Source organism: Tachypleus tridentatus, chromosome 13 (genome assembly GCF_004210375.1).
Source record: "Tachypleus tridentatus isolate NWPU-2018 chromosome 13, ASM421037v1, whole genome shotgun sequence".
NCBI classification, from domain to species: Eukaryota; Metazoa; Arthropoda; class Merostomata; order Xiphosura; family Limulidae; genus Tachypleus; species Tachypleus tridentatus.
The window spans coordinates 56,286,018-56,313,584 of record NC_134837.1 but is presented as its reverse complement, the minus strand read 5'-3'; the positions used below and the strand labels follow the sequence as shown (position 1 = coordinate 56,313,584).

The 27,567-nt window shown below is 34.7% G+C and overlaps 1 protein-coding gene across 1 annotated transcript in view; it reads right to left on the bottom strand.

Annotated features, from left to right (window-relative positions):
- Positions 1 to 27,349, bottom strand: part of LOC143239445 (LIM/homeobox protein Lhx1-like) — a 95,415-nt gene extending 68,066 nt beyond the window's left edge. The window contains exons 1-2 of the mRNA XM_076480507.1: positions 26,693 to 27,349; positions 12,003 to 12,208 (exon numbers count right to left, since the gene is read on the bottom strand). Of these exons, the coding sequence (XP_076336622.1) occupies positions 12,003 to 12,208; positions 26,693 to 26,868 (382 nt within the window). The 5' untranslated portion in view covers positions 26,869 to 27,349. The remainder of the gene's footprint in view (positions 1 to 12,002; positions 12,209 to 26,692) is intronic.
- Positions 27,350 to 27,567: the final 218 nt, after the last annotated feature.

Here is a 27,567-nt window from a genome sequence, read left to right as displayed (position 1 = left end):
TTTTTTAAGTTCATGTGTTAAGGAAGAGTCCAACAAAGTTTTGAAAATTGAAACTCGTGTAGAAAGGACGTTTCTAGCAAATTGTTCACATATGTAATACATTGACGTTTAAGGTCTATGTGGTACAGAATAATGTTGTGAGGTGTTTGCATTTGAATGTTATGTGGCAGGAAAGATCGTAGCAAGATGCTAGCATTTGAATCTTGTATAACAGCAAAGATAATAGATGGTTTTTAGTTTTCTGTATAAGACTCGAGCACAGGGGCGACATTAAGTATTCGAAATTCTCACAGCTGTGTTTAACTACATATAGAATTTTTTACTGAAATATATAGTGTAGAGTTGAAGATCAGTAGTTATTGTTATTGTAGAACAGTCTACAGACTACTTAATAATATCAGTATGATGTTATTTCTTCTAACACTAATTCTACATGTTTTTATCTCTTGTACTTCATTCGATACGCAAACTCAAAATATGCAGTACAAAACTAGCTACATGACTGACAGCAACAAGCAAACTGACTAAAAAATGAATTAGTTTTTCATTACTCGATAAATAAAATAACTCGCTGACTCCAGCTTAACTTACTCTATACTTTGTTGAACTGGTAGAATAACTTAAGAGAAGATTCCAGATGTTAATCTATACTACATGGCCAAATGTATGTGGACACCCCTTCTAATCAGTGGGTTCGGCTATTTCAGCCACATCCATTGCTAACGGGTGCATAAAATTAAGCATACAGCCATGCAATCATCATAGACAAACATTGGCAGTAAAATGGGTAGTACTGAAGAGCTCAGTGACTTTCAACGTGGCACTGTTATAGCATGCCACTTTTCCAACAAGTCAGTTCGTCAAATTTCTGCCTTGCTATAGTGCCTCCGTTGACTGTAAGTGCTGCTATTGTGAAATGGAAACGTTTATGAACAACAACAGCGCAGCCACGAAGCGGTAGGCCACACAAATTCACAGAACAGTACCGCCGAGTGCTGAAGTGCGTAGCGCGTAAAGTTTGTCTGTCCACAGTTGGAACACTCATTACCGAGTTTCAAAATGCCTCTGGAAACAACGTCAGCACAAGAAGCGTTCGCTGGGAGCTTCATGAAATGGGTCACCTTGGCCGAGCAGCTGTACACAAGCCTAAGATTACCAGGGGCAATGCCAAGCGTCTGTGGAGTGGTGTAAAGCACACCACCATTGGACTCTGGGGCAGGGGAAACGCATTCTCTGGAGTGATAAATCACGCCTCACTATCTAGCAGTTTGATGGACGTTTCTTGGTTTGGCAGATGCCAGGATAACGCTACCTAACCGAATCTAGAGTGCCAACTGTAAAATTTTGTGGAGGAGGAATAATGGTCGGGGGCTGTTTTTCATGGTTTGGGTTAGGCTCTTTAGTTCCAGTGGAGGAAAATATTAATGCTACAGTACAGAATGACATTCTAGAGAATTGAGTGCTTCCAACTTTATGGCAATAGTTTGGGGAAGGCCCTTTTTGTTTCAGCATGACAATGCCTTGTGCACAAAGCGAGGTCCATAAAGACATGGTTTGTCGAGGTTGGTATGGAAGAACTTGACTGGCCTGCTCAGAGCCCTAACCTCAACCCCATCGAACATCTTTGAAATGAATTGGAACGCTGACTTCAAGCCAGGCCTTCTGGCCGACAATAGTACCCGACCTCACTAATGCTCTTGTGGCTGAATAGGAGCGAATCCTCGCAGCCATGCTCCAAAATCTAGTGAAAAGCCTTCCTAGAAGAGTGGAGGCTGTTTTAGCAGCAAAGGGGGAACCAACTTCATATTAATGCCCATTCTTTTGGAATGAGATGTTCAACAAACATATATAGGTGTAATGGTCGGATGTCCACATACTTTTGGGCATGCAGTGTATCTGTGCATTGCGTAACATCAAACTTCGCTCTGATGAAACAATAAGAAAAACGACTAAATAAAAAAAATTCAACCTCAATATTGCTCTCATTTGTATTGCGAAGCTCATTAAATCAATTGTACATTCAACATAAGCTTCCATAATTAACACTACAGAAACTATTTACAAGTAACAACATTAATATTAATAAATATAGACACTACAATAATTTATTAAATGTGTGGAAAACAAAGTACATTCAAAATTTAGATTAACAACAAATATATTTCTTTACTAATTTCCTGTCCCCAAACTTTGGTTCACTAAATTTTAAAGGGATTGTTTTTCCTATGATTTACCACATGAAGGCGGGATTATGTCTAGTCCTTTATCATTAGTTTACATTTCGTCCTTTCAGGTAGTTGGTTGAACTAATAACTGGGGATTCTATCCCACTAAAACTCTGCTGATGATCTAATAAGAATCTTGTGCAGCAGACTGACTTAACATTAGTGAAGACGTTTTTGAAAATAACCAGCTGGTCATATTCCCACCAATATACTTCCAAAGCTATTCAACGTGAATGACACTTTTGACGTGTAGGTTATGTTTTTGTATTCTGCTGTTGCGCGTGGTTGGAAGTTTTTGTCTTTTTGATTCCATCTTATGGCCGAGCGCGTAAGGCGTGCGACTCGTAATCCGAGGGTCGCGGGTTCGCGCCCGCGTCGCGCTAAACATGCTCGCCCTCCCACCCGTGGGGGTGTATAATGTGACGGTCAATTCCACTATTCGTTGGTAAAAGAGTAGCCCAAGAGTTGGCGGTGGGTGGTGATGACTAGCTGCCTTCCCTCTAGTCTTACACTGCTAAATTAGGGACGGCTAGCACAGATAGCCCTCGAGTAGCTTTGCGCGAAATTCCAAAACAAACAAACAAACAGATTCCATCTTTGTTGTCACTGGAAATTCAACCTCTAGTGGTGAGTTGACGTTTAGTTACAGGGTTACAGGGAATTCCTTGTCTGTGAAGCTGTTCAAAGTTGGTTTGAAGACACATCCTAGTTCCCACACTAAGTCTATTTTCAGTATGCATTCTTCCCCTATGTCAATTGCGTGTAGGTCATGTTGTGTGAAGACGTTTTATAACCATTTGCTATATGTACAAATCAATTTTCTTACTTCATTTTTGGAAGCAATTTCACATCTTTCATTACGAGTTCCTATCGAACAATGGTAGTTGTAGTGGTATTAATCAACGTAGTGCAAGACTTCCCATCGTTGAATCCTTTGACTTGAGAGCTGCTTTCTTTAAAATAACGTCTTCTTTATCTCAGTTGGAGTATTTTGAGTTTCAAGATAGTGTATCATTGATTTATTATCGACGACAGATTATTCATCACAATCTTAGCTGAAATATCCACTTTTTCCACACTTACGAAAGTTTCATTTTCCTGTAATCTTTTGGGAACAGTTTCTGTTTTTCTAAAGGCTTTTGACTGTAGCTTCTAGCACTATTTTCTGTACTTCTTGATCTTGTAACTTCACAATTCCTTGATGGTATCGTTTTTTATCAGTGTAAATAAAATAATTTCCTGCAAAGATATAAGCCTACTTTGCTTTATTCTGATTCTCATATCTTCACTCACTATGTTATCCATGACATTTCCAGGTGAAAACGAATCCACTATTTTATATGTAGCATCTGGAAAAGTCTTTCCAGTTAATATCTAGTCTTTATTCCCTAAGCTTTACTTTTGAAATTTCTTTTTTCGTAACATTCCAAATCTGTTTGATAAGTATCACGAATGTATGATAGTTAATACAGCTCACATTTGGAAGGCTGATTAATGTTGTTAAAATTTGACTAGTTGGAATATGTCAAGAATAGCTTGCTGTTCACAATTCCATCCTCTCACTGGATTATTTTAAATATTTCAAACTGTTTATGGTATTACTCCCATAATGTCTTTCTACCATAGTCTCTTGGTTTTTACATTGAGCAATGTTTCTGAACTGACCAGACAAATTTCATAATTATATTCAGATAACGATGTAGCTGGAGTAATATAGGAAGGTTCTGTAGTAGAGATGACTTAAAAGTAGCAGTAGCAGATATAAATCAGACGACAGATGGTTTCTCCTATTCCACATGATATACTTAGTGGTACTTGAGGTTGAAATTCATGAGCATATTTGAAGATAGTAACTGGTTTGATCCTTGCATTTGCCAATTCAATTATGAGATGTCTATCCTACCATTCATGTCCTTTTGTACTTCCTTGGTGTAATTTTTATTTTCCTTTCAACTTTGTACACGACCTATTGTATTTCTGTAATGTTGTTGTTATTATGCTTCTGTATATTGTGTGTGGCTTCGTTCATCTTGCTTTTTTGTCAAGGAGATTTTATTATCCTTTTATTATCATATCTATTTTTCTTTAAGGAGATTTTATTATCCTTTTAGTATCACATCTATTTCTCTTTAAGGAGATTTTATTATCCTGTTATTATCACATCTATTTCTGTTTAAGGATATTTTATTATCCTGTTAGTATCACATTTATTTCTCTTTTATTGTCTTTTAGTTGTTTAATTATTATCCACAAATTATCGATCTCATTTCTAGCACACATTATATCTTAACTAACATTCAATATTATGTTTTCTTTTATAAAATAATCCTACTCCTAAAGCCCCAGTGGCTCAATGGTAAGTCTGCAGCCTTACGACACTAAAAATCGGTGTGTAGCAATGTGTTTAATAACAATGAAACAATCCATTTCTCAAACCAGTGTTTTAACGGTTTCTATTGCTTTGGTAGTTCTTTCAGAGTATTTGGTATATACGATAATGCTAACTCTAGTCCACATTTTGTTTAGTTTTGTTCTACAAGTTCCGCTCACTATTGTTTTATGTGACTAACAATAGGCCTAACTTTGATTACACTATGCAACAAAACTTTTACTTTTCCATGTTCCTGGGTAGAAAGTGTTATTTCCCAAACGCTTATCCCTAAATTAAATGGAAAAGACATATTTTTCTCTGCAAACTTTTCTTTTGTGATGTGGGTAATGAAGTTTTCAAATTTAACCATTTTCCAGAACATTCCAGGTAGATTCAGTGCTGAGTAGAAATTTTCTCGAACTTACAAGCATTTTCAAGAACCTTTTAGAATTTTCTAGAACTTTCCATAGTAATATTATATATATACGGGGCTCACCACTCACCACTTCAGTTTAGTTCTAGCTGCCTTAGTGAACCCATAAACCTATCTTATTTTATCAGAGATGGCATCAAGAAGCTGCAAACATTCTCCAGACGCATTCTGCCATCTATATGGCCAATTTTCCAAGACAAGAGCGAAAAAGTGTTCTGTGACAGCATCTGATAAAATGTGTAAATCCTACAAAGCATATTTCGGCATCCCTATGGGGGATCAAGCATACAGAGAAGACATTAGAAGCTGCTGAAATGTGGTTCCTTAGAAGGATGCTAAAAATATCATGGACTGAAAGAAAAACAAATGTGGAAGTCATAAAACTGGCAGGATACAAAAGGTCCCTCATGAAAACTATAAGAAAGAGACAAATGGAATTTCTAGGACACATCTGTAGGAAGAATGGGATAGAGAAACAGATGCTATGTAAAAAAAATAGAAGGGAGGAAAAACAGAGGGTGTCAAAGAACTAAATATATCGACAGCCTCAATAACTATGTCACCAAGAACTCAATGAGCAACATCGAGTTGATAAGGAGGATTGACAACAGAGAAGTCTGGCATGCCATGGTCGTCGATGTCTGCCTCAGATTTGACACATGAAGAAGAAGAATGGGGATCAAGACAAACCCTGGGCACCTCATTTTACCTGTGAGCACTGCAAGAAAACTCCAGAAGGTATGACGGACAATTTTTGCTTGCTTTAATAGTAAGATTTTATATTATACAAATTTTACACCTTTTAACTTTTAAATTTTAAATATTTTTCGGTGCACCTCAGAGAGGAATACAACAGCGTCAAGATCTTGCTAGAAGCCTTGAAGTATGATGAGTATGGCTGGGAGGTTATTGGAGACTTCAAAATGGTAGCATTCCTGATGGGTCTACAGGGAAGCTTTTTTACGAAGTTTTCCTGTTATGTTTGCCTTTGGGACAGCAGGGATGTCGAAGCGCACTACAACAGGAATCCCTGGCCACAATGGACCCAGTTCTCTGTGGGGAGGCACAATGTCAAGTGTGAGCCACTAGTGGACCTCCAGAAGGTGTTGTTCCCACCATTGTACATAAAATTGAGTCTTATGAAACAATTTGTCATAGCTCTTGATAAAGAGTCTGCAGCCTTCAAGTACCTTCGAGACTTCTTCCCTAAGCTATCTGAGGCAAAGGTCAAAGCTGGTGTCTTCGTTGGACCACAAATAAAGAAAATTCTGGAGTGCACAGAATTCCCCAAGAAGCTCAGTATGAAGGAGAAAAAGCTTGGGGCAGCTTTGTCGCAACGGTTCAGGGCTTCTTAGGCAATCACAAGGCCGAAACTTACGGTTGAGGCTCTGGTGAATAACTACGGCAAAATGGGCTGCAGGGTATCTCTAAAAGTCCATATCTTTGACGTTCATCTTGATAAATTCAAAGAAAACATGGGAGCATACTCAGAGAAGCAAGGCGAGCGCTTCCAGCAAGATATATTAGACTATGAACGTCGCTACCAAGGAGTGTATAACGAAAACATGATGGGAGACTATACTTGGAGGCTGATACATGAAAGTGATTTACATTACAGTCGCAAATCTCGAGAAACTACTCACTTCTAAACATTTTTGTATAACTTTAGTATAAATAAATGTAAATATGTTGTTTTTTCAGACCTTATGTAAATGAAAATGTGCAAATTTGCCCGTTTTTACATAGAAAATAGGTTAATTTCTCAATTTCATTATCCAGGTCACAAAAGCAAAGTTTGAAGGGAATAATGGCCATTTTCTGTACTTTTACAACATAAGTAATTAAGAAATAACACATACTATCCAGGAACAAAATTACTGTTACATAGTGTTATATTCTAATACAAAAATTTCTCATACGTGCTAATTTTATACATACTGCTGGCCAAAATCTTTAGAGTGGAACTTCAGAAGCTGACAGATATCGCAAGATATCAAGAGCTTTTATTAAACCTGGGAGCTATGCATGCACATGTTTGGCAAGATTGGACAGGATGCAAGAAATAAGGGAAGTTCAGTTGTGGAAGGACAGGACCTATTAAATATGCATTGGATAGATGGTGGTTAATACATGGCTTAAAAAGCCAGATAGCCAAAGCAACCAATTTACTCGAAATAACTTTATAAATTATCATTCATTTCCACTGTGCTTTCCACATTAGCAGCATATCTATCTGTGATCTCACGTTACTGCTGTTATAACTATACCTTTGGCTATCTGGCTTTTCTACAAAAATTCTACAAATAATTATTTATGTTATTCCTTCAGCTTTCACCATTTAATATGAATTTCATGTGAACACAGGTCTCTTTTTTTTTACTTTTCAAGCACAATTGTTGTTACCACATAAATAATTATTTGTAGAATTTTTGTAAGGGAAACAACCAGTTGAATCCTTGAAAACAACAAAAGAAGAATGGAACTACCTACAAGAAGAAGATTTGATAACCAGAGAGGTGTGTGGAAGGATAAAGTTCGCGAAGATAAATAATAGGGAATAATGGAGCAATGTAGGACAGGAAATTATGAAATACATAAAAGAGGCAATAATGCAGCATGAATTAGAACCATCACAGAGAAGTAAAGAGGAATATTCAAAAACGGAAACAAGGAATGCATGAAAAGGAGCATCAGATGAGTCGTATGAAGAGTTGGATAATGATGTATTCACAGCTAGGAAGACAATGTTTAAAACTGGTAAATGCAGAAGTGAGTCAAAGAGGGTGAAATCTGTTTACAATTTACAAATAGCAAGGACGGGTAAGCAAATGCAAGTAACTGCAGAGGAAGTAAATAAGAGATGTGAAAAATACGTTGAGGTACTGTTTAACGAGGAAACTTCGTTTCAAGTGTAATTACCTAACAATACCCCAAATGTCACTGTCGAGCCAGAAGTATCTATTGAGAAAATTGTTGTGAATGCTGAACCAGACATGTTAAGGGTACTTGAGGAAATAGGAGACTGCTGGGTGACTAGAATGATCCAAACAGCGTGTAGTGTGATATCTGAGGCATCTTCGTGAACGATAGATTTAGTAAGACGTCCCGAATACCCATTTGAAAGAATCAAAGGGGAAAGAAAAAGAAGATAGTTTAAATTAGTTAACCAATACTTTCAACTATGTTATTGTGATTTTTAGATAAGAAAATGAAATGGTAAACACTAGTTTGAATACTCTCTTCTGTATAAGCTAATCAAATATTAAAAGGTTTGGTTTGATTTTTCATGGGCTTAATGTTTCTAAATACTTAAAAACATAACCACGTAAAATTCCCCAATATTTCTTTCTAGTCTTTTAGAAAACATAATATTTATGATTAGCAATACAGCTTTTCGTGCACTATAAATCTTATTTCCACTATCTCAAAGAGGATCACTTTTTAAAAGTAACATTTTTTCTGATTTCAGCGCTATGTGTGAACTCAGTAAGGTTTCTTTTAAGATAAGATTAGAAATGGTCATACGATAGTTTACTTACTGAGGAATTTAGATTTCAATGGTTTTATTTACCTTAGAAGTTAATGCTTTTGTCACTAGAAATGACAAAAACTGAGACAAGAAACGTCATAAAATGCTATAAAGATATCTTATTTGATGATAATTTAAGAATTCGAACCAATTAGTTGTGAAATTATTTGTTTATTTAGAATTAAGCACAAAGCTACACAATGAGCTATCTGTGTTCTGCCCACCACGAGTATCGAAACATGGTTGTCAGCAGTGTGAGTCTACAGACATACCGCTGTGCTACTGGGGGACCAGTAGTGAAAATGTCCTTAAAGAAGTACGGACGCCCGTCTTTGTCAGGTCATAATCTCACAACTCATAGACTATCAAGTTAACGTAACTCTTTTATAAAACACTGAAACTGAATTACCAAGAAATATACAAAATGACGAAACTCGATACCGGCTTCAAAAAAAAGAAACCGTACTTCAGTTGGGATTCCGAAATGAGTCAGTTACCCTTGAAATTTGGGTATCAGTAGAATCTTAACCCTTAAACCAATATCCAAACTAATATACAAACATTTTCTTTATTTCAGGATACTTAGTCTCGTAACTACGAAAACTACTTTCATAGCGAGGCTGTTTTTATGATGTTGTTATTTCTTAACTTTAGAATATCTATCTTCCTAATACATTTTTATCAAAACTCACTCATATTTCGATCTAAAGAGTTCTTGTGTTTGTTTGTCTTTGAATTTCGCACAAAGTTACTCGAGGGCTATCTGCGTTAGCCGTCCCTAACTTAGCAGTGTAAGACTCGAGGGAAGGCAGCTAGTTATCGCCACCCACCGTCAACTCTTGGGCTACTCTTTTACCAACAAATAGTGAAATTCACCGTCACATTATAACGCCCCCACGGCTGAAAAGGCGAGCATGTTTGGTGCGACGGGGATGCGAATCCGCGACTCTCAGATTAACCCACCTGGCCATGCCGGGCCTTCTTGTGAATTAGTTAAGTCGTATTATATACCTTCCTAATCTCCCTTCGCGTTCCCTAACGGAGGTTTAATACTATGCTTGAGGGTGTGTAACGATAAAATTCAGGTTTGTTCCTTGCAGAGGCTACAGTACAAATAACCCATTATGCATATGCGATTTTGAACTTGCTATAATAAACGCATTCCAGAAAGAAATTCAAAATGTCCAAGTCTCGGGCTACTTCGTTCATTTATCACAAAGTGTATGGAGGCAAATAGAATCGCACGGGTTTTCACTGCTATATCGGAAGGAAAAAGAACAGTTTGCATTTTGGGTGTTCTGCATTCCAGCACTAGCTTTCGTTCCACCAGGCCAGGGATGAACGCGTTTGAGGCTTTAATACAAAACGAGGATGTTGATAGAATAGTGAAACAACGAGCATCCAAGATTGTGGACTGTTTCAAGAATACGAGGACTGGAACGACGGGTTGATAGACGCCATCCAGTGTTTCCTATAGAACTGTGAAACATGCATGCGCGGTGTCATTAGATGACGCTAGAACAAATAATGAAATGAACCATCTTGTAGAAAGAAGACACCCAAACGTATTTAAATTGATCGAAATACTAAAAAAACAGAAAAGATTTTAAGTGCAGGTATCATTGGACAAGCCCTGGCAGGAAGAGAGCTACCAATGAAGCGAAAAAATTACACAGAAGTTAAACACGGTTTCAAGCTAATTTTGCAAAACTAACAATCGCGAAATAACAGCATACGAGTATGCACGTGCTATTTGTCATTGTTTCAAATTTTGTAAATTTTGTACTTTACTGTGCAAGGAAATACTTTGTTTTGAAAACATAATTACTTGCCGGCAGTAAAATGCCGTGATACCACCAACTGAAGATGAAGGATGGCTAACGCAGACAGCCCTTGCGTAGCTTTACTCCAATATGAGAAACAAATAAATAATTTACAGTAGTAGAACTTCTGTACTATTGATGATCTGTGTATTGTTATGGTGTTTACGTCTTCTACATGCTGCCGAAGACATTAGGATGAAACCTATTACATTTCTGAGTACTATTTTTCATCTAATCCTTTGGGTATTTTCAAGAATTGAAAAGAGTGTTTCAACTTCGCTGTATTTGTCTCATCCAGTTGTTATGGTTTGTATGCCTTTAACGAACTGATGAAGCACGATTACGATTATGCTTATCATAATACTTTAGTATCGAGTGAAAGGTATCGTCAGCATTGGACATGACAAACATACTGTGGTTCTAGTACTCTTTTAATTATTGAAAATCCCTAAAGAACTAGACAAAAAATGTAGTAATAATAATGTCACAGACCTAATACTAATGCCTTATGACATGTGTAATTAGATCTATATATTGTTAGTTTTCAGTCTTCTGTAGTGTTAGCATATGTAAAATGTTAGTTGTATACCATTTGTAATGTTTGGATTTGTTTTGATTATATATCTTTCTAGGGTTTGTGCATCGTTAAATTTTAGCATTTTCCAATGTCCTGGTTTACACCCTTTTAATTATTAACCCACTATAGTTCTGGATTCTATATAATATTATACTTTAGCCATTTGTAATTTTCTGTTTATTTTTAGTTCCAAATATTTTTGAATGTTGGGATGCATACACTTCTATAGCTTAAAATTTGTTTTTGAATATTAACACTTGTAATAATATTTTGCAGTTTTCGACTTATCCATTTTGTGCATGCTGCAGTTTTCAAAACACCGAATAAATATTAAGTAGTTGATCTAGTAAACAAAAACAGAACATAACTCTTCTTATCTACCAGCAAGGACATTAGTCACGCACGTCGGCAACTGATCAAAGTATCAATTTGTGTATTTTTATCTTTCGCAATTATTATGACATGTATTTAGAAGATGTAATCACATTTTGTCGGTTTTTTTAACGTCAGTACTAACGATTTCTTTTTAGGTTTAGATTATTGTAGGAAGTACAAAAAACCAAAACTGACCAAAGTATTGGTCCTACTAACTAAAAATTCGATACATTTAAATAGTCATATACGCGAGTAGCTGGCTTAGATAAAAACCAATAACGCCTGGTTTGCTTTCACATAAATGATGAAATTTGTTCCAACAGCAACTATCAGATGAACGTTCACAGTAAGTCGAATTCTTAGCGGAGAAAAACATAAATAATCAAGCAGTCACCACACGCAGTATACTACAACCAATCCAGCCTTTTACTTACACTTATTCCCAACTTATATTTAGAAGAAATTCTCAGGCCAGTAAAATACAGAAAACAAGATATATCGAGAAACATGTCAAGGACATTCAAGGTGAAACACGTACAACATAACTCGCTAAGAAGAGGATCATATAAACACGCTCGTGAGATGTATAGGAAATAAATATCACTGTCGGAGTGTGATTAAATTTAAATTATTCGTGATTAGGTAATCGTTAGAATAAGACTGTCTTACATTGTCTATAGCGGTTGTGGAGATAATCATCTTTACACAGAAAACGGTTATTTTCCAGTATGTACAGTTCTTCTCCTGTTGACGGCTGTTTTTCACAAACCAAGCACGTGAAGCACGACAGGTGAAACACTTTGGTTCGAGCTCGTCGCACCAAATCCGTGGGTGATATTCCTTGACCACACCTTGAGCATTTGGTTCCAAAGCACCTATAATAAAACAAAGTTCGAGCTTTCAGACTTCAGATTGACATTATTCAGGGCGCGGAAGGACTAATGAACAATTTTGCAATTATTAATAGAATTTCTGCTTATATAAATTACTTGTTTGCTCTAAAAACAGGTCAACAAAACGTATTAAAACATAAATAAAGTTGAAATTTTCTTTGCGATAAATTTAATTTGTATGTTCTCCATATTGAGCAAAGTGAACTTATTCCAAACCTTTAACTTGTTCCCCAACGGTTTTGCCACAAGCGTAAGTGTTTATAACGCTAAGATCCGTCAGAGGGAGCCTTTAAAAGTTTATTTATTATTAAGCAAGAAGCTACACAACAGACTATCTGTACTGTTCTCACTATGAGTATCAAAACCTGTTTTTAGTGTTATAAATCCCAATGATTATTACTGGTACATTGGGAGCTTTTACAAACAGCAATATGTATATCGTAAATGTACTGGGATCTAAGAGAATAAGAGAAAGTGAACTACACCTCTTGAAACATATATCCGATAATATATACGTTGATATTTGTATTTTTTTATACCAGTCAAAAAACCTCTACAGATTTCATTTAAATTAGCAAAGTTCATTATTATTACTTGCATAACTTTGATAACCATTAATTATTATGGACATTACGCAATATTTCTTTTGAAATTCATTAATAACTGACTAAAATGAAAATAATTTGATTATTTAGCACACACTACTGTTTTCAATTCTTACAATTTACTCAAGTATAATCTTACTGAAACTCAGTGACATCACAAATAAAACTGTGTTGTAACGATTTAAAAGCAAACAAACATAATTTAAGATTTTTTTGTGTTTTATTTAAATTCATAAATTAATAAACACATATATTTCTGATGCAAGAACACGAGGATAGGTACACAGTACACTAAGAGTGACAGTGCTGAAATGTAGTGTTAAATATCGCTGTTCATATACAGATATGTATTGAAATTAAAAGCAAATATCCAGACGACAAAGGCCTCTCGTTTATGTATAAAATCCTTCCGTTAGTTTGGACACATCTTTGTAAACCAGCTAAACCTTTCTTTCCCAACAATAAAAGTAGATACAAATATTACTGATATGCTTTTACCATACCAGATGATTGCCAGTAATTATACATATATTTTTCTTCACAACTGTGGGCATACAGTTCTAGATCTGACTCACGTCACAATCGGAAAGATCTGAATAATCGCGTATTTCTTCAGTATGATGTCGTATCATTTCACATAATTACAATCACCTGCGAAATAAAACTTTTCATCAGACATATTCCTTTGAGCAGCTCTATAATATTTCTTTGTATTTCTAAAAAACATTTAGTATTTGTGTACTTATGACAAAGCTACTGAGGCTAATTGTTGCCGTCCTGAAATTTGAACTACTGAGCAGAGGAAAGATAGACAGTTACTGCTCACCATCCATAATAAGGGATTATCTCTCACACCCACAGTTTAAAGTGTGAGAAGTATTGTGTAGTAACGCACGGATTCGAATGCGGTTCACAAGTTCTGAGATTCACAGCTGTACGAAAGTCCCAACCTACGACCTTTTGAAAATCAAAATGAATAGATTACATAAATTATATTGTCTGAAACTCTAAAAGTTTTTTGTGCAATTCCAGTTACCCTTTCACACTTCGGTGTGAAATAGCTCAGCTCACTTTGATAAATAACCCAAGGAATTCTGTTTATGTGATCAAAAGATAGACTCGATTCTAGTATCAGGAATTCAAGTGTTTTAAGGTACCGTGCACAAGTTTCATCTTTTAATGAAATGAACAGAAACTTGATTCGCATAAGGTTTTCTTAACACTTTATAAGACACTAAGTTTTGTTCAGAAACTTTCATTAGACAATTGGTTGTTCATGCTGGGCTGCGTTTCGAGAGTCCAAGGTTTGTGGTAACGATAACATTTATAATTCTCGCGCTTTCGGCCGCGAGTGCGCTATAAGAGAAAAACTTATCTCGTTATTTGTTTCAAAGCCGAACAAAGTTCATAGGGTGATGGGTGCTACTAAATTGACGTCCTTTCAACTATAGGGAGAGTTACATCCGAACTTTAAAGTTTCACAACCGGCCGTTTAGGCAACTGATGAAAATTCAATATACCGTATTATATGTTTACAATAATGTTGTTTGTTATTTCCGTTGTACAAAACGATTAACATAAGTGTTGTTCGGTACTTTCATTACACATCAGATATAAACTAATTTTGTTAATTTTTAAAGGTACACAATAATATCACTTCTATAATTGATGCTACATAGGAAATTACTGTTTTATAAGTGCTAAGAATGTACGTATGTAAAGTATTTTGCAGATAAAAAAAGAGTGTAGTTTATTTCTAAAGTCAACAACAATACTGACTTTAAAATGTGTAACAATTATCCAAAACGACCCACATTCCCACTGATTGGTTGTCAAATTTCGTTTTTTCATGCAAAAGTTAATCAGAACATCGTACAACCCTAATAGTAAATTCTGCTAGAGGTTTTCCATGGCGTCAGTTTCCTTGCTCCAAATTTCAACTTGCCTTGTCACAGTAAAAAAGAAAATCTCCAGGCCATGATTTGCAACTAACAAAGGCAGATCGTGATGTACGTGAATCAACATCACGTGGACTGCGTGAGGTTCGTGGCAGGGTTCTTAATGTTCTGAGAACAAAAGTGGTTTACTGGAAATATGTCTCTTTCAGTCAGCTGTGGTTTCACAGAATAAGTTATCCGATGCAGGAAAAAACAACAAAGGCATTGCAACTGTTTGTCTAAAGTAACAAATAAACAACAGTAACTTCAGGAAATTTTAAATATTTTTACTTCAAACGATCGAATGTAATTAGAACTTCGACACTTTAGGTATTTGTAACATGGATATTTTAACTACGCTGAGCTTTTTGTACATTTAGAGGACTGTTTGTTTGTTAATTTGTTTCGTTTTTGTCCTAGACTGACGTTATGTAATAATCATCGTCGGTACTAAAAGAGAAAGTATAGTTATCGTACTTGCATCTATTGCATTCTCTCAAATGATTATAAAGATGTGTTTCCCCATAAAAAGAAACAGTAATTGTTATCACACACAGTAACACCACCTCATGCAGTATCTGTACAAATGTAATGGAACTATCTCTTGCCTTGTTGTGTAACTACTTCGCAGGGTGTTATTAGATCTTAAACAAATTCGGTATGAAAGCTCATTTGATACATAAGGACATTTATACAAATTCTAGTTGTACACTTTGTGATCTTTATAGACGTTTTGCCATCCAAAGTACGGGTACTCCAGCTAGTCTATATAAATACAACAGACTGTCTGTTGTATGTCGATGTACCTACTTTGAATGGTGTGGATGGATCTTCACCGAAATTGATATACAGGTTCAACAGGTCCATGCGGAGATATATAAAAAAATTCAGTTTTGCATTTTTTGTTTAACAGTTTTTATGACCGTTTCTGCGCGATTTACCCCTACTTCGGCCTTATTCGTGCATCTTAATCATAATTGGTATGGGGACTCATTGGGTTCGTGCGTAGATATATGAGAATTTCCAATTTCATATTTTGTTCTGCAGTTTTTATGGGCGTTTTAAGTTTTTTTTTACAATTACAGGTAATAAAAGAAAATTTCTATGTCCTAAGATAATCAACCTTTCATTAATCATGAATTTTCATAACTTCCGTTCATTGGATAAGTACTCCAGCTAGTTCTAAAAAAGTGTGTCATACCTTATTATCATTAGTAGCTAATCTGGAAAATAAAAGAAACTGAAACTCATGGACGTTGAAATTGGAACATCCTGTATCAAAGCATTCCAGTTCCAGTACAGGCCGTTGATATCAATTGGAGTATTACTAAAATTTATCTAATAAGTGAGACATAGCAAGATTTGACCCTGTGTTCCCGTCGTCATAAGCGCTTATTTAAATTATTTTAAGTTAGATACTATAGCTGACATACTAGTTCAATGCAAGACAGCGATTCCTGGTCTTCAAGTGATGATCTAAGGAGGTCAAACCTAAACTTTGACTCTTTGTGTTGTTCCCCGAGGAGTTCAAAGGGCACTTGCCAGTTTTGGTGGCAATCGGTCTAGCGGTTCGACAGTTATAAAAGGCCACATACATACACATAGATCTTATCAAACTATGGGTCTTTTAACTTTAGGTTATGTTCGGTAAACTACATCCTTCGAGATTCAGTGTGATATTATTCACTTACAAATAAGGCTTGTATTATCGTCATGTTCAAAATTCAAGAAAGAGTTCGATTGAAATTATCTTAATTTTGCATCTTTAAAGGACTTAAAAATTTTACTTACAAATATAAAAATTTATATTTTAACAAAAATCGAATAAAAATACAGACTATGTTGATCCGGAACATTGATAGGTGAATATAATAAAAATGTCTATAACACGTATAATCATTTCTAGAAAAATAATTACAAGAGAACAGAAAACGAGAAAGGTGCAAACAATGCATATGTTATTAAATTGAAATTAGTTGCCTAAATTATTATACAGAGCCTAAGAAAGATAGCACAACCAGAATATTTTATTAAAATGAAACTGGCTGGCTAGTAATTTCATAGATGTAAAAATAATTGTAGTGACTAAGACAAAATGTGAAAGATAACTACATGCTTGAATGTGTTGAACCCCATGTAGAATGTCAAAGAACTCTTATGACAACGTTGCTTTGACAAATATCCATTAACTTAATTTCCCATGTTATATGAGTAGCTATTCTTGTCATTTACGTGAAAATCAGAAAATAACGACAAATGTTTGTTTGTTTTTTTTGAATTTCGCGCAAAGCTACTCGAGGGCTATCTGCGCTAGCCGTCCCTAATTTTGTAGTGTAAGATTAGAGGGAAGGCAGCTAGTCATCACCACCCACCGCCAACTCTTGGGCTACTCTTTTGCCAACGAATAGTGGGATTGATCGTAATATTATAACGCCCCTACGTCTGAAAGGTCGAACATGTAGATGACGAGTCGCAGGCCTTAACCCACCTGGCCATGGCGGACCCATAACGATAAATTAAAAATATACAGGTTACGCACACATACCACATACCAATCACACAGATGGAAAAGTTTGTTTGTTTGTTTTTAATTTCGCGCACAGATACTCGGAGGCAATCTGCACTCTGTGTCCATTATTTAGCAATGATAGATTACAAAAAAACCAACTAATCACACCACCCACCGCCAGCTCTTGGAATACTATTTTGTGAACGAAAAGTGGAATTGACTAATTGTGACATTATAGCGCCCTCACAGCTGAAAACACGAGCACGTTCAACGATTGGATTTGAGTTTACGACCTGCAGAATGAGAGTTAAGTGCTGTAACTAAAATGCCAAACCAGGTTTTCAGAATAGGTAAACTGGTAAATAGTTAATAATGTAAGTAGGGAGAGATAAAACGGCAGACAAGCTGGCAAATGAACAGACAAAACAAGTAGAAAGAAAAGGTTGGCCACAAGACACATTTGAGTAGCAAAAAAGAAAAAAAACAGAAATTAAAATATAAAATCTTTCTTAACATTAAAAGACTACAAGACAAAAAATCTACTTGTGACATTGAATTAGTTTTTCCAGCGTTTCAGCCGGTTATGAACAGAATATCTACCCATTTTATCTATTTAGTTAAACTGGTCGGATAAGAGAACTGGAGTTAAAACTTTTAACCTGAATGAAATCTTATAAATCGTCACAAACAGTTTTGTATATTTTGTAAGAAATAAAATAATCATTACTGACAAGAAATACAAAAACATTTAGTGCTGTCAAATTAAGAAATGTATGTTATGTTAAACATTACATATGTAATTTGTATAATGAGATCTGTCCTATGGTCACAACGAGTGATTTATTACAATAGCACACAAGTTTACAAGACACCTATGGAAAGATGTGCAATCAGCATTTCACATATCATGACAAAATGCTACCAAAACATGTGTAATGACAAAATACAACATCAAAGTATTGTACATATCGTCTGCAAACCTTATATCAGTTGATATTAAACACTTAGTACTTGGCTGGTCTTTCTCGTACTCTAATAGTCTCCGTAAGGCGACTTTGCATGCTGTTGATGAAGTTATCGATGTAATCCATGGTGATTGCATTCAAGTTGTCACTAGTAGACGAAACAACTCAGCAACAGTAGTTGGTTTCCTTAAACAACATTTCCTGTAGTCCGGTAAAGTTTCAATATTTTGGATACAGTACACCGGAGGTATCCTATTGTTCTGACAAAGTCTGTTTGCTTCGTACAGTTTCTTGACATTCGAATAGTTTGGCGCCATAGAACATCTAGCACGCAACAAAACAAGACTCTACATCATGTACAAAAAAAAACTATCTCAACAAAACGTTGATCTGTTTCGAAAAGAATCATATCAAGAATCACCCTTTTTACAAAACATGTGTATGTGTGATGAACAAATGCTCAAAACAACTTCTACAAACTAGAGTAACAACTCGGATCATGTGCTAACTTCTCTGATATTATTCGGGTATTTATTTAATAACTACTTCATGCATGTAGAATATGACATCAATATAGAAAACAGGCAAATATTTGGCTAAGACTATGAGGCACGTGGACTAAGCTTCCTAATTTTGAACTTATTGATAGATGAAAGGCACCCAGCTATCAGCACCCAATGCAACAAGGATTTTGTTCGCCTCTTTGAATCGAATGATGGGGCTGACTTTCATAACGTGTACACAATTTAAAATGCAGAGCGTATTCAGTGAGGTGAAATTTCGAACCCTAGATATTGTGATCTGTAACATGACGAAAATCACTGTAGGTCACTTTCATCCTGTTGGTGTGTGTGTCAGGCCTGTTGGCCCTTCCTCCATACACAATAATGATTTAGTGTAGTTAGTGCCTCTATACTTCATATATATATATATATATATATATATATATATAGATAGATAGATAGATAGATAGATAGGTTAAGCGCTCATTTTGCTGCATCTGTGTGTAAATAATATTAATGTACATTCAAATATACATCTACAAATTTTATCAACTTAATACTTCGGACTTTACATATAAAATTGTCGCTATAAACGATTCTCTTTGTCGTACATCCTCGAGTGAGTTAAATCAGTGACAAATTAATAAATTAAATTTTTTATCCTTGAAGGATTAGTAACCAGTAAAACGTTTTGAAAAACATACGGTAGATATTGGTATTTTTAACCCGAACGCCACTTTATGTAATACATGGGCTAAACGCCCAGGTCACAGACCACTAAGATTCAAGCATAGAGAGCCGTTTCCTTATTTAGAACTAGTAACCAGAGATTGGACAACTAGATAGCAGTCCGCTAATCAGCAACTTTCGGCTATCCTTAACTTAATAGCGGGAATAACAGTCACAGTATTGTTTGTTTTCGAATTTCGCGCGAAGCTACACGTGGGCTATCTGCTCTAGCCGTCCCTAATTTAGCAGTGTAAGACTAGAGGGAAGGCAGTTAATCATCACCAACCACCGCCAACTCTTGGGCTACTCTTTTACCAACGAATAGTGGGATTTGTTGAAAGGACGAGCATGTTTGCTCGGACGGGAATCCGAACCCTGCTGAAAATTTGAGGCATGTTCAGCGGTTTTTGTGGCTCCAAACGTCGACCTTCCACCCACAATTTGAACGCTAAATATTATAAGAAATAAAATACCTTTCTTTTTTATTATCAAGAAGATTGGCATTTATAACGTAACCAATGAATGTTTCCGGTTGTTAACAGTAAATGAACTCAGCTCAGTCTACGAAGGAACTGCTGTTCTTGCGCCCAGTTGAGGTGGGTAAAAAGACTGGAGTAATACCTTGGACACACAGGTACACTGAGTCACCGAAATCTTATGGACTGCGTCCCCGTCAACTTTCTTTATTCTTGACTCGTTCATTGGTTTTACGTGAGAGTTATGATACTTTACAACAGTATAATTAAAAGTAAGAACAAGTATCTTTAAAGAACTCTTAAACACAAAACATTAAATACTATTCATTGATGGTGACATCTACAGTGTGAATCTTGAAGAACAAAAATAGAGGATGTTTAATATTTATAACATTACAGCTACGATTAAAATGTTATATAATAATGTCAACCACCGTTTTAGATCATTCTTATACAAACCAAGCATCCGATGGTCTATCATATGAAATTAGATACGAATGGTTTGCTGTTCAGCCTACACTCGTACATGTGGCCTAAGATCTTTACAGTTCATAATAAAGTATGATGGCCCCAGATTAGCATGAACAGTCTGGTAGTGATAGGGTATGCTTAAAATAAAAGTGTATTCTTCGCAACTCGTCTGAAAGAGCATTTCCAGATCAACTTTAACATCTGGAGTCATTTGACGGAATACAACATCTCTCCCAATTGTATTCTACGCATATTCGATGGTATTAAAGTTCGTTATGCATGCCTCTTGTTGCATTAAGTCAATCAACTGTTTGTTAAGAAATGTACCAATCACTTTTTCAAAGTAGTTGCCATTCATTAGGCTGAAGTTACAGTCAATTGATTCAGCGTAAGGCAGTACAAAGGTTGTATTAATGCCACCATTCTGGAGCGACTACCTTTGCTTATTCCAACTCACACTATAATTCCACCACCGAAATATGCGTCACATCTTAGATTCATTCGTAAAAATAAGATTGGTTCTAGTTTCAAGTTTTATAACAAATATGTGTATGTGTATTTTATCTGGCTTCAGGGTGAAAAGCGACTCATCCATAAAAACAATACTGCTCCACATGTTGGTTCATTAGACTTCACTACGCACCGTTACAGGTATGTTATTTTGTGCCTTGCTGTGTGTTAGATGCGTCTCACTGGATGTCTTGGATAAGCTGGACTTGAGGAGTCTGTTTCTAACTGTTTGTGCACTGAGATGACATCTGGTTGTAGCTACGTACATATGACTTAATCTCGAAGAAGTTTCCTTACGATTGTAACGAGACAGAATGGTCATATAATGGTTGCCTGTTTTATTTGAGATGATATTTTGTTTTGTTTAATGTACTAGTGGTTTACAAGCAGTTCTGCATTCGGTTAACGGCTCTCAACATGAGTAAAACATCTAAAGATCTTCTACTGCGATCTTTGCAGGGAACTTTAATATCTTTTCTTGAGATATGGAAATCGTTTATAAACAGTATGAAACTATGTGATTGAGGTCAAAGTAACAAATGAGAGACACACACGTACATATGTCACATATTGAATGACCAATAATGAGGGTTAAAACAGTGTTCCTCTTATTTCAGATACAATTTGATAAATAACAACTAAGATTTGCGATTAAATGATATTTTTAACTTTCAATTTTTGGAACAACAAAAATTAAATAACTTGGCTCTATGAAATAGCTAGAAAATGAGGTTATCTTCATTTTGTAGGGATATAACTAACACACTAACGACTTATGTACTCACGTGTTTTGAATAAAACATAGGGTAAACACCACTTTAATATTTTAATATAATTAATATTATCTTCTAAATTAGACCATTAGAGGTTTTAACTATAATGCAGACTAACGTTTTATTTAAACCAACTTAATTAAGTCTTAAAAGATTGCTGAACCTCTTTCAGAAGATTATAATTGTAATTCACAAGAGTTATTAGGTAATACTTTTGTTGCTAAGCAACATGAAATAAAACTGTTGTTGGAATGTAGAGTTGCCAAAACGCAATGGCTTTTCTACATATTAGAAGTTGTTACATTTAATTACTGTTTACCAATAATTGTTCTATGAATACGCCAAAAATTAATTTCGCGAATGATCTTAATTTTGATTGGCTAACAAAGACATTTACCGACGTTTGGCTGTCTCAACTGCACATTTCTGCCTCTTTGTTGGTCAAGCTTGATTTCTGAAAACGTATTTATTTCAGTTAGCTATGAAATGTAAGGTTAGGGTACACTATGGGGTGGGGTAGGTGTTGTACTTGGGTCGTTATTTTTGACAGGCTCTACACAAGTAGATTATAAATCATCACTGCTTATAACCTTGACTTCTTAGGATTTAATGTTGAGGAACCTATTGTAAGGAAAGAACATAAGAAATATTTACAGCCATCTATCGTCCCTATATTCATGTTTGTATTCTTTTAGGCGTTGCCATTCCTGCATTACTTTACAAAATATTTCTATTACTTGTTTTGTGGCGTTTTCCCTTTAACTGAAAGTTAGTGTATTCTATGAATGTGTGTGATAAACTTTAATATTATATGTTTTGGTTTTACTTCTTCACTTCATTTATAATATCGGGGTTAGTTCCCTGAATAAAGTGATTGTATAGTGTACCAAGCATTGACTATCCTACATGTTACAGTCCTCTGATGTTCATCTACTATAGGCTAATAATTCCTGTTTTCGCCGTACTTTAGCTTTCTAATCAAACATCAGATTTCTAGAAAAAAACTAATTTCAAGCTATAATATTAACATTGTTTACATTAGAATTATGATTTGTTTAGCTTATACTGAACGCTACCATGCTTAATGAAATATATTTTGTTGATTTCATCATTAATTTCATCAAGTAAGCATAGTTTTGTGGTGTGTTTATTCGGTTTGTTAATATGTTGAGCTTTTGCTTTGTTTCATGTTTTGAGTCACAGTGAATGTATAGTCCAGTGTGGGTGATTTTTTTGCATGTTTCTGTTTTGAATTGTGTATCGATACAGCATATCTGTACCAGTATAGTGTTAGGTGTAAGGCTGAACTGATCGCTTGAGATTCAATTTTTTTTCATGAAAATGTTAGATAGAACTGGTGACACGAGATTGCCAACACTTGAGCTATTTATTTGTAAGTAGTTTTGAACATTGAACATAAAGTTAGTTTTGGTGGTAGTGAAAACCTACAACAAAACATGACACTCCCAATATACGTCAAATTTATTCACAAAACAGGTACAAAACTAAAATCCATACTGTGTGAAAACTATACTGACAAACACCACACCAACATTATTTATAAAATACAAAGCAACAACTGCCACGACTTCTATATCGGAAAAACGAGTAGAAAAATGAAAACCAGATTCAAGAAAACAAGCAAACACTTTCGTACATTTTTTAATATTGCAAGTCAAATAAGTACAACATAAACATAAAACACTGACATACTAAGTAGGGAAATAAGTACAAAGAAATCCAAAGACAAAGAAACCCTACTTTTACAGCAACTAAAATGAAAAATTACACCAATATAAAGGAATATCTTTATACCTATACTAATTAATAACCTTACATTTAATCTGAAGAAGACCCGAGAAGGTCCAAAAGTTGTTCTGTATTTTATTTTAATTAAAGTTTTAATACCCATAACATCCATCTTGAGAATACATCCCAATTATTGTGTAATGGGATATTTTAATACTACCATTATAGTTATTATTTAATTGAATATTTTTATACAAACGTTCTATTATTATTTCACTGAATCTTTAATACAACAGGTCAATTTGTTATTTAACTGGATATTGTAGTATAACTATTCTATTTATTACTTTGCAACATATTGTAATATAAACATTTTAGTTATTACCTGACTATTTTAACATAAACTTTCTAGTTATTATTTAATTAGGCATTTGTTGTCGTTTTGAATTAAACACAAAGCCTCACAATGGGCTCTTTGTGTTGTGCCCGCCACGAGCAACGAAACCCGGTTTTTAGCGTTTTAAGTCCCGCAGACATTCCGCTGTGCCACTGGGGGAAGGGGGACAATTTAAAGTATGTTTTATTTAATAGTTCAAATAATATCTTAATATAAACGTTATATTTATTATTTAACTAAACTTTTAAAATAACCATTTTGTTTTGTACTTAAAAGAGTATTTTAATACAGGATTCTATTTATTATTTAACAAAAGATTTCAACATCAATCGTCTATTTATTACTTAACATAATACTTTATTGTAAATGTTCTAGTTATTATTAAACAAAACATTGTAATAAAACTGTCCTAGTTATGATTTAGCTGAATCTTTTAATATAAAATGTCTAGTTCTTTTTTAACTGAATATTTTAATATAGCAATTTTGCTAGATTTGAACATCCGGTCGGCCAAAGAGTTATACGCGAGCAAATAAATCTAAAAAAAAACTAGTACCACTCGACCAAAACGTTTCAGTGCAGTACAATGTTTGCATGTATTTCTAAGCATATCTAAACATTTTTTTGCACTAATTGACACTAAAAAATCAGATATAACAGAAATATTAGGGTTATTATTGAATTGAATCTTTAAGTTAGTTGTTCTAGTTACTATTTAACCAAATCTTTTTCATACAGCCTTTCAGTACTAGTAACACATCCTAAGTGACAATCGAGCAAGATCTACAGCTAATTTTGTTTAATAAAACATTTTGTGTGCTTGAACAGAGAATTAGAAAGTAAAATTCTCAACTCCGCAGTCTTTCTTTCTCAATGCACTGTTGAAAGTTATGTTGGACATATGATCTAACTGACCACCATGCCCTTTCACACTTGGTTAAGCTTCACTGTATCTTTTTTATTCAAGAAGCAGAGTGTCATTTATTGTGATCTGACTTTCTGTGGAAATCAAATATATTACTTTTCAATTGGCCCTAAGTTTTCAAGAATATGTAGTTGATATTTTGTAGTACAGTAGTTGTATTTTTATGTAAAGTTTAACAAGGTTTTTCAATGTGTTGCAGCCAGTTCATGAGAACAAATATTAAAGTTTTGACACACTAATATAGTCAGTTCGTGCACAGGGGTACAGTCAATTAGTAAGAAATTCGTGTTAGTCAGTTACAGTTAGTCGGTGAGAAAGTGAAGGTTTTATAGAGTGCTACAATTAGTTTATGAGAAAATATATTAATGTTTTGACAAACTGCTAGAGTCAATTCGCCTGAAAAGGTATTAAGCCAATTCGGGAACAAAGGTATAATCAGTTTTTGAGAAAAGATATTAAGGTTTTGACAGAATACCAGAGCAAGTTCGTAAGAAATGGTATTAAGGATTTGAAACAGTGGTACTGTTAGCACAAAAATATAGTCAGTTCTTCAGACAACGTATTAATATTTTGATATAATCAGTTCTTTCACAGAGGTCCATTCAGTTCATAAAAAGATGTATTAAGTATATTTTTGGTGAGTTATGTACTCAGTTAGTAGTTACAATGGAAGACACCACTTTTAATTTTAGCTGTTTATACATCCATAAAGTGACAATAAAAGACACTATATTTATCTTCAGCAGTTGATACTTCCATATAGTTGCAATGGAAGATACTGTTTTTACCTTTAGGTGTTAATACTTTAATAATATTACGTTTTTTTATTGTTGTTAAACATAACTGTACACAATTGACCATCTCTGCTCAGACCACCATGGATGTCAAATCCCGAATTTTAGCGTCGCCAGGCTGCAATCTTACCGGTGAGCCACTCAGTTGCAAATTTATATTGAAAGTCGTTACTTGTATCTTCAGCTGTTGATTAAATATTATTTAAAAACTGATGGATGAAATTACGTGATTTTATATTATACTGTTACATTCTTATTGAAATATTTTTTACATGGGCAGCAAAAGAAAATCAGAAGTGTTTGAAAATTAGAAAAAAGTTTACTGTTTCAATTAATACTTAACTTATTTTGCTAGCTTCTTAATTCCTTTTTACATAAAATTCATTGGCATTCGAATTTGTTGTCCCATCACAACATAAAACAGTTTCGTGTTGCAGAAATATTCTAAATTACTTATTGGTTGAAACATACAATAAACATGTTTCTTTATCAGAACATACTTTCATCCAGGAAATTAGCATAAGTCTTTTTATTGAACTAAATGACCATGTCAAAGTATTCATCATTATGTTACTAATTAAGTTAATTATCCAAAATTAATCTTAATTTTTTTTTTTGCGTTGGTAAGCATGCATTCGTTCTGTTTCAATTGGATTAATAATTGTGTGCGACTTGTATATTGCTAGATAACAAAACACAAACCACCAATAAAAACTTTAAAAAAGAACAAAGAAGTGACAGAGAAAGCAACATGATGAATGTTCATCAAGATATATTCATATCTTTAGTCTAATATTAAAGTACCATTTAAGAAACACCCACAACCTGAAAATTTTCAACCTTATACCATGTTTAGATCTAAGCTCTAAATAAATCGGGAATATAATTCTAAACCACATTTCGAGAGAAATATGAACTACATGCTCATGCAGTGAGTGATTTAAAAAAACTTTAAAAAATGTCGAGTGAATATATTTACATATATTTTCATCCTTTTTTACAGTGACTTAGTTTCCATTTATAATCATCTAAACGGTGTCTTTCTTATAAAAATATGGAAGTTACTATTATGTATTTTTAAAATCTATAAAACTAATTATTAGATTTTTCTCTTTTAACTTACCTGAAGTAGTCATTTCTACAGTATAATTTATTCTCCCTGGAAAAACACTTCTCACTCAAAGTACATTCACATTCACAGCAACGCACGCAGTTCGCGTGCCACGAACGATCAAGCACGTTAAGGAGAAAGCGATCGTGAATCGGACGGCTACAGCCCGCACAGCTAACTATTTTCATAGCGAGTGCTTGAAATACCGGCTCCTGGTTGACTGTAGTGACCAGTTCAATTCTCCTATTTCCTAAGGTAATCTAAAAATAAATCTTTATCAAAGCAATCTACTACATTGAAATAGTAGTTCCATAATTGTCGTAGGCCGCAAAAAATTAACATCACGACAGGTCGCACTCCTGTTTCGTAACAAATGAATTAACACAAAAATTAGGCATTTTATTTTATGATTAATTTACTTGCCTGTGAGCGTCCCCAGTAATTTTTTATTTTTACTGACGATAATTATGTTAGCGGACGGTATTCATTTCACAGAAAGGCGATATTTTGATTGCCTGAGAAACTTAATTCAGCTTTAGTAAAAATCTCTTGAAGAAAAATAAATCGCCTGTTACAGCGGAACGTCAGCTATATTACAAATAGGCTTAAAGGTCATAGAATGAACGTATTTCCCACTGTTTCTAATCTTATACAATGTCTGTTTACTCGAACGCGGTGCGAAACATTCTGCAAAATTAGTACGTTACTCGTGTCACTAGGGCGGAGCTTCCACCTGCCCTTCAAGCACGTGCTGTTATGACAATTCATTTATGCACACGAACGTTAAAGGGAGGGGTCTTAAATAAACTTACCATATTCTGAGAAATAATAGGCGGATATTAAAAGAAAAGGTTGTTTAATCCACAGAGAGTTATCTCGTGTACGAA